Genomic DNA, 17,481 nt, shown 5'->3' with positions numbered 1-17,481 from the left:
TTTTAAATATTTTGCTGTAAAATTTTGTACAGCACCTAACACAATGGGGTCTTGATCCTGAGTGGACCCTCTAAGTGCTGCTGGAGGGCATTCTCCAGGAGGGGCTGTTGCTTTTGGAATTTGCTCCTTCCCCTGAGTCCCATGTAGCCCATGTTTGGTGATCTTTAGGGAACGCTGAAGGGTCTGTCTTTTCTCCCCAGGAGCAGCAGATTTGGGAGGCTGGGTAATGGAGGGAAATATATTGTTGGCACTTAAATTTTGTATGTGTTTAAGTGTTTCCTGCTGAAAATGTATTCTTTCGACCTAGTTTCCATTAGCAGGAGTGGGCTCACTGTGTACTCTATCTGTCTATCTTCTGGTATGGTGCAAAGGAAATGGGATCTTCTTATTGTCTGTATCTAACATAGAATTTTAAAATAAGATACTTCCAAAGATAGGCCTACTTACCCCCTGTCCCCCTCTCCCCCCGAGTCTGGCACAGCTCCATCTTCTCATGGGCCAAATGTCCTCACTCTCCTGCATAGCCCGTTTGGAACTCCTGCTTCCAGTTGGCCTTCTATAGCCAAGGCTCACTCCTTTCCCACTCTGCTCTAACCTTCCTTCCCACCCCCAACTGGAACCAATAAGACACACCTACAACAAAACAAATGGCTCTGACTCTGTTCAAACCCTGCCCTTCTCTTTCCCCCGTCCCCTGCTGTTTGTTTGCCTCATCAGGTGGGTTCTGTCTAATATATGGCTTGAAGTGCCAAGGTGCTGAACAGCCTAAAACTCATCAACTTCAGTGAGAGCTGGTGCTGCTCAGTGTTTCCCAAGAGGACACCATGCCTCACAGGACTGAGCCCCAGGGCTAGATTCTGATCACATGTACACCAGTGTAAAATAGGAGTTAGTTCTGATTTCCATCAGAATCTGAACCCCTGACTTATATTTCAAACACCAGGCAAACCTATGGCACTGTATAAACAGCAATGCATTTATTGTAGCTATTCTATTCAAGTTGTGACAGGACGACAAGCACGGCAGGCAGTCTGAATGAACAGATCATGGCTCAAAAATAACTGCAACTATAAATAATTCTTTAATATAAAAACTGAAATTGTTCATTGCTCTATTTCACCATGCCGGGAAGAGAGATTCATTATTTTTGGTCTCACAAAACTTATTTCCAATGTGTGCATATCACAATGCCATAGAAACACTACAGTTTTCTTCCTTGTGCCGTCTGGAAGAATAAAATCTCAGTCTGAATGAGGCCCCGTTCCTGCAACTGACAACCTGTGGACTCCCAAGGAACTGCACTGGAGGCAGAAGGGCTGCAGACAGGTGAGGCTATCCACCCACCCACTATCAATTGTAGCATTGGGGCCTAAAACACACTGACAATGTACAGAGTTTAAACTTGCTTTCTGAGTCTGCCACTCAAGTACATGTCCAGAATTCAAGGTCATTGTCACGATCATGATAGATCTTATGCTTAGTCTGTCAAAATCTCTACTAGTAATATTGGATTTACAAAGTCTACGCAAGTAATTTTAGAAGAGTTATATTTGAATGCAGGTCATATAGGAAAAGGTTCTTTGTGTGAGTAGGAACAACCTGCCAGCCAATCCCAACTTTACCTGGAGAGAGAAACAGAAATAAAAACAATCACACTTCTGCTTAGTAAAATACAAAACATACACACTACAGTATGCCAAATTTTGTAAAAATGGATCACTAATAGGCTGTGAAAGCAAGAGAGACAAATATTCAGGGTAAGTATTTTTAAGAGATTTCTATTATATACTTGTGCCATATATTCAGCATCATTTTATTAATTACCCACTTCTGAAGGACCAGATGTCCAGCGGGTAGTCTGTAGAAGTCTGGATTTTTGAGGATGCTGTGAGGGAAATCCCAAACACCCCCCACTTCCCCAATTTAATTGTATCTGACCCTGTCTATATTTAAATAACTACTGAGGTCAAAGCCTCAGTTTTATGCTTCAGCTGGAATGTTACCTGTCCAACATTAGAACACAGATGATTATTTACTGTTATTATTAACCCTCATTTTCTGCTTGGCTAGCGGTCACCAAGCTTGCAATTCATTCTGAGGAGGCAATGTAGCAAATATTAGTCTCACTAGGACACAGTAAAAAGAGGCCCCATTCCTGAAATCAGCTCTATGGGGGCAGACTGTTGCTTCTATTCAGACCCCACAGGATTCAGCTGGTGTATTGGAACCTTAACTTCAGACAATGCCCACCATCAAAGATTGCTGTCTTCAGCTCTGTAACAAGATTAAATAACTGGGAAGAAGGCCAAACCTATCATGGCATATACTCAGCACGACTCTTACCAAGTTCAGTTTGGAAGAGGTGATAGGTGTCTGGATTACGAATGGTGAAGGCAATGTAGATCTCAGGTGGATTTCCAGCGGTTTTGGAAGCGGAAAGTTGCTGCAGGACACCGATAAGGGATAAAGTTATCTGGGGATCATACACCACATCTACATAAAAAGGAGAGGGTTTCATATTTATAAACAAACAAAAAGCAGACTAAAAATACAAAGTAAAAGGATTAAATGGAGGCTCTGTTGAGAATTTGACCTGTGTTATGGGAACATGGCCCTTTAACGGGGAACCAGGACCAGCCCCTATGACTAGGGACCAGCTTCTCAGGGGAGCCCACGTAGACCAGAGGGAATATACCTGTGACTGATTAGTGATTTATTACACCCAGCTGGGGTGGAGACTGAGGGCAGCCTATACTTAAAACGTTGCATTGGTGCAGCTGCACCGCTGTAGCTCTTCAGTTTCTCCCGTTAACTACGCTTCTCCTGGCAGCGTAGTTAATCCACCTTCCCGAAAGGCAATAGCTATGTCACCGGGAGAAGCTTTCCTGTTGACATAGCGCTGTCTACGGGGGGAGTAGGTTGGTATAACTACGTTGCTCAGGAGTGTGGATTTTTCACACCCTAGAGCAACGTAGTTATACTGACCAAGGTCTGTAGTGTAGACCTGGCCTGAGAAGATAATATAAAACAAGAAGGATTGGGCTGGTTCTCCTTGGCACTAGAGATAGACCTGCCTGGAGCAGGGGTGCTGGCAAGGCTGAGCTTTTAGGAGTTCATGTTGGATGGCAAAGACTATTAAAGGTTTATTTTGATAAGAAGATGCCAGGAAGCAAAGGCCCTGGGCCTATCAAAGAACTAGCATCCTCTCTTCAGGGAGAAGAAGAGTACAAGTCTGCAGAAAGGCCGGGACAAACGGGTGAAAAAACAATCATATGAGGCTGTTTCATGTTATTCCTCGTGGACTTTCTGTTGACGTATGGGCAGGGTGAGGTGATAACCCTGTGATCTGATAAAAGAGCTCTGACTGGGATGGCATTTGGGTTGAAAGAACTGCTAACGTGGCTGGTGTGGCCTGCAAGGGTAGGTTACTCAGGTGAGAGGGAGTGCTGGTAAGGATGGACTGTCACAACCTGTTTTAAAGATTGCTTTAATGCTGGGGGTGAAGAGGTTCACTCCAGATTCCAACTATCAAAGGATTTTTAAAAAGTGTTTTTTAAACAGACCTCTCCACTTTACTGAATTGTCCTTCAGTGAAGCTGGTGCACAAATAAGTAAAAAGAAAATTAGGTCCTGATCCTGCAAAGGGATCTTTATGTATAACCCTTACTACCATGCAGAGTGCTGGTGAAGGTGGGAAAAAGGTCTGCACATGTGGATTCCTTTACGGATCTGGCCTTATCAGGTTGCAAGTGAATTGAAAGAAGCTCACATTGCAACACCTCATTGCAAAGGCCTGGAGTTAAATTACAGTAGGTTGACTCTGGAATAATTTCCAAGGGTGGAAACCTTGATGAAACAATGTAAAAACTGCCCCTTGAAGTATCACAAGTGTCAATCTCACAAAATAACATTCTGATTCTGCAATTCTCTATTGGTCTTTCCGTTAGGAACCCTGATGTTCAGGAGTTGGTCATTTCAGTGTAATCCCTGTGATGTACAACTAGGGCACACAAAAGCCAAGACCGATGTATGGGCTAATGGCAAACAGATCAGTCACTCTTGATTTAACCTAATAAAAATATGAACTGCGCTATCTAGAAATACTGAGGATAACATTTTATGCTAAACTTTGAATTTCCTTGTTTTTATGAGCTCAAGTTAGGCCGTTTTCAGAGCCCTATGTAATGGATTAGATATCTATGATCATTCATTTTATGGAATAAACATCTTTTTATAGCTAATGGTCTACATTGCATTTGTCCTCACACACCTTTGAGCACCTGACCGTAACTCTTAAGCAGCTTGATTGGTTCACACACACCCAAAAAATGGGCTGAAATTCTGCCTTCAGCTACATCTGTGCAGTTCTGGAGCTTGTCTGGAAGAACAGTTGGTGTGTGGCAAGGTGAGGTGTGACTCTACATTGCACAGAGTGTGCTGCCCTCTATCCATGTGGACTCTGCTACCACACATTAAACATTCTGTAGTTCACTTCACTGTATTTGACTTTGAAACCGAGGTACATCAAAGCTCACTTGAGAACTTTTAGTGTGTGGTAGCAGGGACACAGACAGTAAGTGTATGATGTAGATTTACCCCCCCCCCCCCCCCGCTTGGCACACACTTGGTCTAGACAAGCCTCTAGTATAGTCAGACTTAGTATTATTAGATTTACTAATAAACTCCTTAACATTATCAGATGAGTAAGTGCTGTAAAAGTAAAATTTCTTTAATATGTACTATCCTTGCTGAGAATGCCAGCCAGCAGTGCTCTGGAAATGTGGACTTCACCTCCAATTTTAAAACAGAAGAAGTGACAAAAGAGAAATGAATTGCTTTTCAAGGATGAGTAAACAACCGTTGAATATTGAGATGAAGACAGGATGGTAAAATGAGGCAGAATTACATCCCTCACATTTCAGATTTTGTAGTTGACGGACTAGTTATCTTGACTGAATAAAGTTCAGTAATTATTATTTTTGCATTTCTATTATTATTTCAGCATTTGCGTTAGGAGATCACTTAGTGAGATGCGATCAGAAATGTACTGTACCTGCTGCAATGACAACATCAATCTGAAGCTGTGAAAGTTGTTCCTTTGTAACAGAATCCCAGTCAAGTTCTGCAGCTGTTATTTTTGGTCCTTGTAAATCCATCACTTCTGTCCTCTGGTTTTGGGATTCCATTTTGGTGTGATTCCCAGTTTCAGACTCCAGAACAAAGCCATTTAAATGGATGTTTTCTCTCAGTTGCTCAAGAACACAGTGATGGTAGTCACTAAATACATATGCCTTGGGATTACAGGTTTTACAGATTGCAATTCCTGTGAGGCCAATCCCACTTCCTAATTCCAAGATGATCCTGAAGGTTAATGGATTAAAATAAGTATTTACACTTTGATCTAAACAAGATTCAGTTACGGAATCAAAACCAATAGACGTGTATGCACCTAAGAGCAAAAGTAGCTGTAAATGATTTCAGCGATTCTTGAATAAACTATCCAAATTCCAGTCTTTGCTTCAAATAAGTACCAGGAATGAAAAATAATTAGGATTCAATTATAACAATAGCAATTAGAGAGTGAAAATATGAATAAAATTAACATCTCCTGGGGACCAGTACAGGACTGTTCCCTGTGCTATATTATGCATATATCCAGACTAGGGTGACCAGACAGCAAATGTGAAAAATTGGGACAGGGGGTGGGGGGTAATAGGAGCCTATATAAGAAAAATTCCCAAAAATCGGGACTGTCCATGTAAAATTGGGACATCTGGTCACCCTGATCCAGACTAAAATGTTATCTTATTAAATTTATATATTAGCCTCCTAGTTATACCTCCTTGGACTGCCCTAAACAACTGCTGTCTTCCTTACGAAAAGAGTTTGGGTTGAAGGATAAAGAAATGTCAGGATGAAGCCTAATAATACTACAGGCTGAATATAATCCGATGTTTGGCAGTGGGGCATTGGCTCCTGTTTCACTTACCAATGGAGACAGAAAATTCTTCCATCAGACAGTCCCTAAATCTTCTTAGGGCTTGTCTACATTACCCGCTGGATCGACAGGCAGCGATCAATCCAGCTGGGGTTGATTTATTGTGTCTTAGTCTAGACACGATAAATCGACCGCTGAGCACTCTCCCGTTGACTCTGGTACTCCACCAGGGCGAGAGGCGCAGGCGGAGTCGACGGGAGAGCGTCAGCCATTGACTTACCGCAGTGAAAACATCGCAGTAAGTAGATCTAAGTATGTCGACTTCAGCTATGTTATTCTCGTAGCTGAAGTTGTGTAACTTACATCGATCCCCCCCCAGTGTAGACCAGGCCTAAGATTAAAGCTCAACTGTGACAGACCAGTGACAGAAAGGGTAGCAGTTAACCCAGAGGTGGGCAAACTATGGCCCACAGGACCATCCTGCCCAGTCCTTGAGCTCCTGGCTGGGAAGGCTAGCCCCCGGCCCCTCCCCTGCTGTCCCCCCTACCCCACAATCAAGCCGCAGAGCGGGCAGCGCAGCTGGCTCCGGCCGGGCGGCGCGGCTGCTAGTCCTGCCGCTCTGGGCGGCATGGTAAGGGGACGGGGAACGGGGGGGGGGGGGGGGGGGGGGGGGGGGGTGGATGGGGTCGGGGAAGTCAGGGAACGGGAGGGTTGTATAGGTGGTGGGGTCCTGGGAGGGGGCGGTCAGGGGACAAGGAGCAGGCGGGGTTGGAGGTTCTGAGGGGGACAGTCAGGGGATGGGAAGTGGGAGGGGGCGGATGGGGGCAGGGGCCAGGCTCTTTGGGGAGGGGCAGCCTTCCCTATCCGGCCCTCCATACAGTTTCGCAACCCCGATGTGGCCCTCGGGCCAAAAAGTTTGCCCACCCCTGAGTTAGCCCATCAATGGTTCATTCCAACAACAGACGTGAACTGTTAAAACAACAGATGAGTGTGATCTAGTGACTGAACGAGGACTCCTGGGTTCTATCCCTGTGCTGCCAAGAACAAGTCAGTTAACCTCTTTGTGCCTCAGCTTAACAATCAGCAAAACTGGGAAAATATGTATTCACCCCCTCCTAAGGGTGATGTGAGATTTAATTCATTGTCTGTGAAGTGCTCTGAGATCTTCAGATGAGTTGAGAGAAGTATTTTATGATTTCCTTATTACTTGATGATTTAAAAGTGTTTTGGGCAAGGGAAATTAATACTCCTCCCTCTCCCCTGAGGGTTATGGATACCTGAGTTGGAGTTTTTGTCTAGGATTTTAAAAATATGCATTGTTACAGTTCTTAGTTATATTAGGGTCATATACAGTATAATGTCAAACTACAGTCATGAAACTCATTTATAATATGAATGAAAACATTTAAGTTAACTCTGTTCCCCCCGTTTTCTAGCTGTGATTTCATGTAACTACAGCTCCATTACCTGTTACTGAAAATGGCAGAATTCTCTATTGCCCATTCGGCAAGATAAAGAGCAGCATCCCACGTGACTAGTCCTGTGGTTCCCTGTGAGATTATTGCCACTGTCTCAGAAAGTGTAACAGAGTCTCCTGTGGGCTAGAAGACACACACAGGGAAAGAAAGATGCATCAGCACAGGCACCACATTTCACAGTTTTAAATCAACGTTAGCGTCTGGGAGAAGGTAAGAAGTATTCTACACTTGGGGTTTCTGGGTTTTATTTTTAAACCAATTATGGCTCAGTTTAAACGATAAAAACGGACATATAACAATGAAGATGATATTAGCTTTTACCAGTAAGTAGCTTTTATAACAGTTGGTAGATTCTTCTTTATTTAAAATATCTGCTAGTACATCATACAATTCATCCAGGGGTTCGGTTGCTATGGACTCATGCTGTGGGAAAGAGAAGAGAGATCAGTGAAGAACTTCAGATCTCCAGACATTATTAACGAAACACAGGCAATAAACATATAGTCAAATACCATTTATTCCTTTTTTAACCATAACATATGCATTTAATGCTAATTTTTGTTATAACAAGTGATCAGCCAAGCCTGGGCCAATATTGCGAAAAACAGATTTTCAAGTTACTTTTAATAACAGGTCTAATGGAAAAAGAGCACCAAGCAATATATAATCCCAACACTACCTTTTTAATGAGTTCAGATATGAAGCATCTTCTGTACTTCACGGAAGGGGGATATTTCATGCATAAGGGGTGAAGAATAGTCTGAAATGATAAAACAACACCTGCAGACCAACCAGCTACCAGGTGAGGATTTTATTAGAGGCACTGAAGGAACAGAGGAGGAAAAGATAGTTACCGATTTGCTCGGTTCACTTTGTACCTTGGGAAGCTAGGTGATTTCAATTTGCAGCTAAGCTATTTGATACTCAGCTGGAAAATCAAATTCTGTGTACATTCCTGCAGAGAATTCTGGTACCCCTGGCCGGTCACAAATGTGAGGAAGCCACACATCCTCTACTTTGCCCCTCAAAAATAAACAGTAAAACTGAAAGGAAAATGAGTCTGAGTGGCTCTTTCCTCTCATTTTTCTTCCATGCCCCATCCCCCTAAATAGTCAATAAACAGGACGGCTCCATCTACACTTGGAGCTGGGAGCCATTCCCAGCTTGCGTACACGTACTCACTCTAGCTCCATGCTGGACTCAGAAAAGAGACTCTCCCCACACATGTCTACCCTTTGTTTTGAATCAAGGCAATGTTCACTGAGAAAGTGTTAGTCACATTGGTCCTCCAGCAAATGAAAAGTTGGAAAGTTAGGTCACTTCAGGTCTCCAATTACCCCAACAACCATGTTATGGTGAATTAGGTCCCTTAATTTACTCTTAATAGTTACAGTTCCCTTTATATAAGGCTGAATTCTGCACTCGGCTAGGCGTGATGGATCCTGACTCCAAAGTGGTGCTCTCCCTACATGTGGGCATCTCAGTTAGGGGTTCCACATGTGGAAGGTGATCAATACATAGGACTTGAGGCCCATTGTGCTCCAGAGTTGGAAACACACTTTTGTTCAGAAGAAGGTGTTCACTGTGACAATATGACAAGAATTTGATACTAAAGACTGTGGAGAAGTACTTGATATTCTACAATCCTTTATGAAGCAAGTAGGGAGTGAACTGCAATCACATGTGATAGACGGGAAATGGGAATAGCATTGTTTTCCCAGTATTTGTACCACATGTGAGGGTGTACTACCTATTTCCATACACACAAAGACACATTATCAGTCAATAGACCATATATGTCACAAACAGATCTGTTAGAAAAATTGAAGTTAGAGCTTTTTCTTGTTTTTTTGTATTAAAAATGTCATTGCCATTTTGAAAACTTTCCACCAGCTCTAAAAGCCCAATACTTTATATTTAAAAAAATAAGACAGAGTTGTAACTATGTTTTAATGCAACTGATCAGAGGGCACAAGCCCACTGAAAGGAATTACTGCCTTTTCATACATTCCAATTTAAATTACAAAGAGACTGTGGGAGACTAGCAATCTCACAGATTTGGGAGAGAGATGAACAGCCTTTCACTTCCAGGTTGCCAGTTCAGACCCAGTCAGACCTAGAAGACATTGCAAGTGTTTATCACTCATGGGTAGGACCCTACCAAATTCACAGCCATGAAAAACACATCATGGACCGTGAAATTTGGTCTCCCTCCATAAAATCTGGTCTTTTGTGTGCTTTTACCCTATATTATATAGATTTCATGGGGGAGACCAGCATTTCTCAAATTGGGGGTCCTGACCCAAAAGGGAATTGCGGGGGGGGGGGGGGGGGGGAGGGTTATTTAGGGGGGTTGTGGTATTGCTACCCTTACTTGTGTGATGCTTTCAGATCAGGGCGGCCAGAGAGCGGTGGCTGTTGGCCAGGCGCCCAGCTCTGAAGGCAGCGCCCTGCCAGCAGCAGCGCAGAAGTAAGGGTGGCAATACCATACCATGCCATCTTTACTAGGGATGTAAAACTGCAAGCATCAGTCTTACCAATAATGTATTCAGTAAACAGTAAGAGGGCCGAGACTGGGGCCACAATTGGGGGCGGGCGCGGGGCTGGAGCCCTGGGACCCCAGGGAGGCTGACTCGCGGGTGCAGGGCCAGCAGCTGGGACCCTGGGTAAAATGTGGGGGTACTGCAGCAGCCCCCGCTCCTCTAGTTCCTGCACCTATGTTGTGAACTCGTTAACGATTAAATGTGTAGCCGATACAATTTTAATAGTTTAAATGGTTATTTTTTTAAACGCTATTTACATCCCTAATCCTTACTTCTGCACTGCTGCTGGTGGAGGCTCTGCCTTCAGAGCCTGGCTCCCAGCCAGCAGCTGCCGCTCTCCAGCTGCCCAGCTCTGCAGGCAGCGCCACCATCATCAGCAGCACAGAAGTAAGGGTAGCAGTACTGCAACTCCCCCTACAATAACCTTGCGACCCCCCCCACAACTCCTTTTTGGGTCAGAACCCCTACAATTACAACACCATGAAATTTCAGATTTAAATAGCTGAAATCATGAAATTTACGATTTTTAAAATCCTATGACTGTGAAATTGACCAAAATGGACCCTGAATTTAGTAGGGCCCTACTCATGGGAAAGGAGACAATGATCTCAGCCCAAGACCTACTGAACAGAATTCATATCACAACCCACCCCACCCCCCTAAATTGGTACTAACTGGCATTCTTATTGTAGCCTCAGATGCAGCAAAGGACTGAATGGGAATGGAGAGTGAATTAACCCTCTCACCCTTAGAGATGGCCCCTCATGTCAAGGTAAAAGCACACTGGTGGAGTATTCTGGGAAGTTTATACTGCTGCACCCCTCACTGTATTGCCTCTATGAATCAATGGGGAAATTCAGTGCCTGATACTCTGCATGAACACTACAGTCTCTGACCATTTCTAAAATTTCAAAATAAATAAAAACATGCCTTTCTTGTGTTCCAACTCCCTTGCCTATGAAGGATAGTTACATAACATGAATAAAAGGAAATCTGCTATTCTATTGGGCATACATGGAGATTAATATTAGATCTGACTTCCTTAACTGTTTTTTAAATACAATTTTATAAGAGTACGATGCAATGGTTTTCATTACACTAGGTGGCATCATATCTTTAGAATAGTTCTAGTCTGCTCTATGATATGTATTGAAATCTGATTATATTAAAATAACATGTTTTACCTTCTGCAAAATATCCAGCAGTAGCAAGGCATCTGATGAACTCTTTAATTTTTTTTCAAGTTCCTACACAAAAGGAGGGGAAAAAATGTTGAGAAATATTCCAGGATGCTATTCCATTACCACGTTTGAACAGCACAAACTGGTGAAAACTTCTTTAAAAAAGAATGTAAAAAGCTTAATGATTAAAAAAAAAAAAAAAAAAAATCACACCCAGATGGTAGGAAATAAAGAAGTAGTATAGAGCCTTCTGTAAACCATAATATGAACATAATCTATAATGTATGTAGCTGCTACTGCAATACAAATACATAATTATTATTATTAATTGAATGAGGAAAGTACCACAAGACAAAAGTGAAGACCAGATGACTAGTCAGTCAGCCCTCCCACACTAATGTACAAAGCCCCCACCCAAATGAGGTGAGAAATATTAAATCTTCCCTTCTTCAAGAGGAGAGCTGAATATCTCCCCAGACATTGGAAATCTTGGCATCGGAGTAAGAACAAAATCTGCCTGTTGCCAGACACTAAATCCCCCACATAGGTTTATTGCAGTCATTGTCTTGAACAGAAATCTTGTAACCAAGAGTGCTGTTTCAATATAACCTCAGTGGCCAGTTATATTTCTTCAGCCTTTTTTCGTTGATCCATTACTAGCCAAAGCTGCTCACCTTACTCAGATGACTAGTTCCACTGAAGTCCATGGGACCATTTGTGTAAATAAGGCAAGTGGGGATTTGGCTCTTCATTAGTGGCTGAAATGCTGAGAAAATGGTTCACAGAGGAACGTATTCATGGTGAACTCAACAGTAGTAAAACTCACTAGATAGTGAAGTAAACAGATGTCCTGAATTGTTTCAAAACACTGCTGTCTGTAAACTGCAAATCCTCCTACAGGGAAAGTGTTCTGAGAAAAAAAACTTACTTTCCTGCAAAAGGGTCAATGTATATTGAGGCTGATGTCTGAAAAGTGACACTACAGCACATTGCAACTGAAACACAGAGGTTTCAAGAGGAATGATTAGTGACACCCACTGTCTGTTAAACTCAGGCATTCTTTATTCTATACTAATAAACTCATAACAGGAGCTGCCAACGCACCATTCTGAACATACTGCAAATATTCTATGGTGAACTGATTTTCTGAAATTAGCTTTGCTAATACCAGATGCTATGAACAAATGAATTAGACCATGAAGCACAGCCATTTTAGGAAAGAAAAAAATCCTCCAAATGAGCGTTATTTGTACTAAGGAATTAGCTTGTAAATTGAGGGATTTTGTTGCAGAATCACTGCAGTTAACAATCTTTAGTTTTAATATTTCTTGCATACTTTCTGACAAATCAGACTATTCAGCTGTGATGGGGCCCATATCTTCTGAATTCTGCTGTGTACTAGATAAACTTTAAATATCTATAAATATGGGGAAATTCTAGATTGTGTACCTTATAGTTAATGTTGAGACCTGAGTGAAATTTCAGATGCATATTTACTGTCAGATAGCTTGGAATTATTACTATTCCCAGTAAGTGACTCTGCAAAGTTAATTGTCAGCATATTTCAGATAAAATTGTGTCCACACCGTTCAAAGGTGAAGGCTACATTTATATATCATTTTCCCTAGAAATTGCCTACTACTTACTTTCAGAGTGTTTTGTTGGTCTGGTGACTAATCATGGAAAGTGAATAAATTGTTCACTAAAATAGTGTATTAGTGCCTACAACAAACATGACTATTCTGAATCTATCTGGCTGTTGTGCTTTAGCCATTGATATCGGGAACTATTAAATGAAGAAAATATGCCCCTCTGGCCGAAACCTTGAGAGCTAAGGGTTACCAAATTCAGGCTGATCGTCGGAGCCCATGGCGGATGGGACCCCAGTAACAAGTGAGCGTTGAGAGACTGCGGAATTGGTCAGCGCTATGCTCGGCTGATGCGGCAACTCATGGTGTTGGATGCCATCGAGGGACATCTACATAGAACACATCACTGGACATCGGCAATACCAGGAGAGATGAGCTGGAGTGCCGATGAGAAGTGAAATCAGGAAATAACTGAAATACTTCCTTGATGGATTGTATTTTCTAATGGACAACTTACCCTAAATTCTCAACTACTGAGGGACAAGCTTCACTCATTGATATATTTTGCTTTCCACAATCAACTCTCTGTACAACTTTTTATGAGTGATGTACCCGAATACCTGGATGCTAATATCTAAACTGTATTGTTAAATTTATTCATCTAAATCTGGGTTATTGCTGATTATGCACTATATGTATCTTATGACTTTTAAAACAAACTTTGTATTTGTGGATAATCTAAGCACTATACCCAGATGTACAGACACTCTTTTCTTAACCTGTGTACTATATAATTTTTTAACATTACTTTAATAAAAATTTTAAATCTGAGTGTTTATAGGCCCATGGAGAACTCCACAGGATCAAAGAGGGGACACACACACACACACACACTCACTCTCTCTCTCTAAGTTTAAAAAAGTAAAATGGGGCTATTGAGTTGGCTAGTGTGTGCATGCCACTGCCCTCTATGGAATGAAATCAGAGCTGCTTCACTTATAACTCCAACAGAATTCTGTTCCACAATCCCAGGCCTTCCTGTGGTACAGATTCCTAAGCTGCTATGAAAGCAAAGCTGAACAGAGGGACTGAGATAGGCAGACTGTCCAAGCAAGCCCAAAAACACAGTGACCATATATCCTGGTTTCATTGGTACAGTTCTATTTTTTCCTATGACATCCAGGTGTGCCAGGCACTTCTTTCAGGTTCTTTCCATTTTTCATTTAATCAGTCTTTTTTTTTAAATACCCATATAACATTTGCTCAAGATATACTTCTATAGCGAGCAGCGTTTGGTCTGCTTTTTCCAGGTACAAACAGTCCAATGCAATGAATGTTCAGTGTGATCAACGGTGTTTGGAGCGAAGAGAAAAGCTGTTGCTGTTGATGACAGTTGTGCAGTGTCTCATGATCAACTCATTCAAAACACTAAATTACTAGAAAAAAACCCTCAACTCAGAGATATGCACACCTATCTAAGCTAGGTACTTATGAGCACCTCAGAATCTTTAATGTAGTTATGCTTATAACACCTCAATGAGGTAGGGCAGTGCTATCATCACTGAGACTCTGGCCTTGGCTACACTGGCGATGTACAGCGCTGCAACTTGCTGTGCTCAGGGGTGTGAAAACACCCCCCCCCCGAGTGCAGCGAGTACAGCGCTGTAAAGCGCGAGTGTAATCAGAGCCTGCAGCGCTGCATGCTTGCTCGCAGTGCTGCAAGCTATTCCCCTCGGAGAGGTGGAGTACTTACAGCGCTGCGAGACAGCTCTTGCAGCGCGACTACACTCGCGCTTCACAGCGCTGCCGCGGCAGCGCTGGGAAGTCCTGAGTGTAGCCAAGGCCTCTCAGTGATTTGACTAAGGTCAACCATGAAGTCTGTAGCAGAGCAGGGAATTGAACCCAGGTCTCCCAAATTCTTGAGTAGTGTCCTAATCCCTGGACCATCCTTCCTCTCTGCTAGGACAACAGCTGGGACCAGTGACACTAGCATACCTTAAAAAAATATAAAAAAGTTTGTATGACTATTTCCCAACTCTAAAAAACATCCCCACAGAGCACAGGAACTAGGAGCACGACTTGCAGTAATAATAGCAACTGATTGCATCTACAGGGCTTTTGTTCAATGGTTTTCAGCAGCCCCATTATAAAAGCCATTCTAGTGCCCCTGCTCACAGAACTGTTTCTGATTTTGAAATGAGGATCACTTTTCAAAGATGACAGGTCTCAAAATCACAACCCATCAGTTTCACCTGAAGTAGGAGAAAGTAGCTTATTTTTCTGATTGAAATGAGAATTTTTATATCGTTTAATTTTCTTTCCCCAAAGGTAGCAACAAACCAGGTGGGAGCAGCAGGTCAATGAGGGGGCAGCCCATTTCCAGCTGCCCATGGCAGGTGGGTACCAGTAGGGTGACCAGACAGCAAGGGTGAAAAATCGGGACAGGGATGGGGGGGGGGGGGGGTTAATAGGAGCCTATATAACAAAAAGACCCAAAAACCGGGACTGTCCCTATAAAATCGGGACATCTGGTCACCCTAGGTACCAGTGGCAGGGCAGGCCAGAGGTGGCTTGGCAGAGCTGGGAGCTGAGGTGTTTGCACAGCCTGCAAGCAGGGCTCTGGCTATCCATGTTCGCTCCAGCATTACATTCTTCACGTGCTAAGTCAGTCAGTGAAGGGGGAGGCTGTTGCTGGGGGCACCGGGGCCAGGACTGGGCAGCCCCAGACAGGGGCGCTGGAACAACGTGTAGAGTGGGGGGTGCTGAGAGCTATTGAACCAACACCTAAACCCTGTATATGATGGACACCACTTCAAGTCAGGGGGTGCAGCAGCACCTATGGGCCCCGGCTCACCCGGCCGCTCCTGGGCCAGGCTGACCTGGCTGCCGCCCCCCTCACATGGACCGGACCCAGGCAGCCCTTCGGTGCCAGCCCCGCCCCGCGGCCCCTCCCCATCTACTCCCGGGACGCGGGCTGGTGCCGGGGAGCCCGGCTCCTACTCACCGCCCAGGGGAAGGCGCTGAGCCGCCTGCCGGCCAGGAAGCCTCGCTGGAAGCGGAGCCCCAGGTGCCGGGCTTCCTCCGCCGCGGGATCCATCGCTCCCTAGCCCGGCCCAGCCGGGTCCCGCCGTCCCCTCAGGACAGGCCGCGTCCCCGGCCTCGGGTGATCGCCTCTTGCCGGGGAGACACCCCCCCCGCTCCCCTCCTGAGGGGGCGGGGAGCGACACGGGCCCCGCTGCGGCCTAGGCCTCGGACCAGGTGGGGATGGCACAAGTCGCCGCCCCGCCTCTTCCCCTCTCTCCTCTCCCCCCCCCCGCGTTGCGGACGATGCGGCCAGTATCACCAGATCCCTGTGGCGTGGGTGTCCGCAAGGCACCGGCTGCAGGTGGCTCTGTGTCCTCATTGCACGGTGCGGGTGTTCCCATGTCACGCGTGACGCCTGCATCCCTGCGTGGCTCTGGGTCCCCGTGTTCCTATGTCACACGTGACTCCTGGTGTCTGTATCCCTGCGTGGCACTGTGTCTTTGTGTTCCCATGTCACACGTAACACCTGGCGCCTGCGTCCCTGTGTAGCTCTGTCCTCGTGTTCCCATGTCACACGTAACGCTTGAAGCCTGCATCCCTGCGTGGCTCTATGTCACCGTGTTCCCATGTCATGCGTGACGCCTGGCGCCTGCATTCCTGCATGGCTCTGTGTCCTTGTGTTTGCATGTCACATGTGACGCCCTGGCACCTGCATCACTGCGTGGCTCTGTGTCCTCATGTTCCCATGTCATGCATCTCGGCCAGGCGCCTGCATCCTTGCATGGCTCTGTTTTCTTGTGGCATGTCATCCGTATTCCCATGTCACAAGTCATGGCCTGGCACCTGCATCCCTGCATGGCTCTGTGTCCTTGTTGCACAGCGTCCACGTTCCCACGTCACACATCATGGCCTGCTGCCTGCATTTCTGCATGACTTTATCTGTTTTTGGGATCCCATGTGATGGTGTCTACATCACAGGCCAATGCTTATGTCCCCACATCATAATATCTCCACACAGTGAGCAATATCTGGATTCCACATAATAGCATCTGTCACAGCTGAGTGCATAGGACTCTCAACATCATGGTGTCCCCATTGTCCGATCTACTTCCCTGTGTTATGGGGTCTATGTCATAAACTAGTGCGTGTGTCCATATCCTCATGTTGCCCATTACATTGTAATCTCTCAACTGAGCAGCCTGTTATGAGATGACATCATCTCAAGATTCAGTTGCTCATTGTGGCACAGTCATTACATTGTTACTCAAACAAATTATTATTATTAAACATTTCTATTGCACTATGTATTTACCCAGTGCTTTTCAAATGGTGATGAAGACATGCCCTATCCTGAAGGCAGGAGAGACAAACCTGTCACCTAACACAAGTTAATGAGAGAGAGGGTTTGAGGTTTATTAATTACTGGAAAAATTGGAGAACATTAAATTCAGGGCTGTCTAATTATTCTGCAACACACCAGGAACATCTGAGAAAAAGGAGCTCTGCTATGAATTCGGGGATGAACCATTATGGTACCCCATGGTAATATTCCATACCAAATTCTGAAAAGGTTGCTGGGGGTTAAATCATGGCTGCGATTCATTGGGTGGTTGCCCCTATAACTTCAGGCCCAGATCTAGCAGGGAGCTCTGCATGATGGACCTTTGCTCCTGATGGTGTCAAGTATCAGGGGGTAGCCGTGTTAGTCTGTATCTACAAAAACAACAA

The 17,481-nt window shown here is 44.4% G+C and overlaps 1 protein-coding gene across 2 annotated transcripts; it reads right to left on the bottom strand.

The window, feature by feature from the left end:
• Positions 1-994: 994 nt before the first annotated feature.
• Positions 995-15,969, bottom strand: EEF2KMT (eukaryotic elongation factor 2 lysine methyltransferase). Of its 2 annotated transcripts, none has more exons than XM_026650816.2 (8): positions 15,734-15,969; positions 11,144-11,206; positions 8,096-8,176; positions 7,738-7,839; positions 7,406-7,539; positions 5,054-5,361; positions 2,344-2,493; positions 995-1,622 (listed from the first exon to the last, which is right to left on the bottom strand). In XM_026650816.2, the coding sequence occupies exons 1-8, from the start codon at positions 15,824-15,826 to the stop codon at positions 1,522-1,524; spliced, it is 1,032 nt and encodes a 343-aa protein (XP_026506601.1). In that variant the 5' UTR covers positions 15,827-15,969; the 3' UTR covers positions 995-1,521. The 2 variants fall into 2 exon arrangements, with proteins under 2 accessions (XP_026506601.1, XP_026506602.1); XM_026650817.2 differs by having other exon boundaries at positions 8,096-8,126; positions 15,734-15,812.
• Between the last annotated feature and the right edge of the window lie 1,512 nt (positions 15,970-17,481).

Source organism: Terrapene carolina, unplaced genomic scaffold (genome assembly GCF_002925995.2).
Source record: "Terrapene carolina triunguis isolate 2854851 unplaced genomic scaffold, T_m_triunguis-2.0 Scaffold93, whole genome shotgun sequence".
In the NCBI taxonomy this organism is placed as follows: Eukaryota; Metazoa; Chordata; order Testudines; family Emydidae; genus Terrapene; species Terrapene triunguis.
Note: the sequence above shows the minus strand (reverse complement) of the source record. Positions and strands in the feature narration are given on the sequence as shown.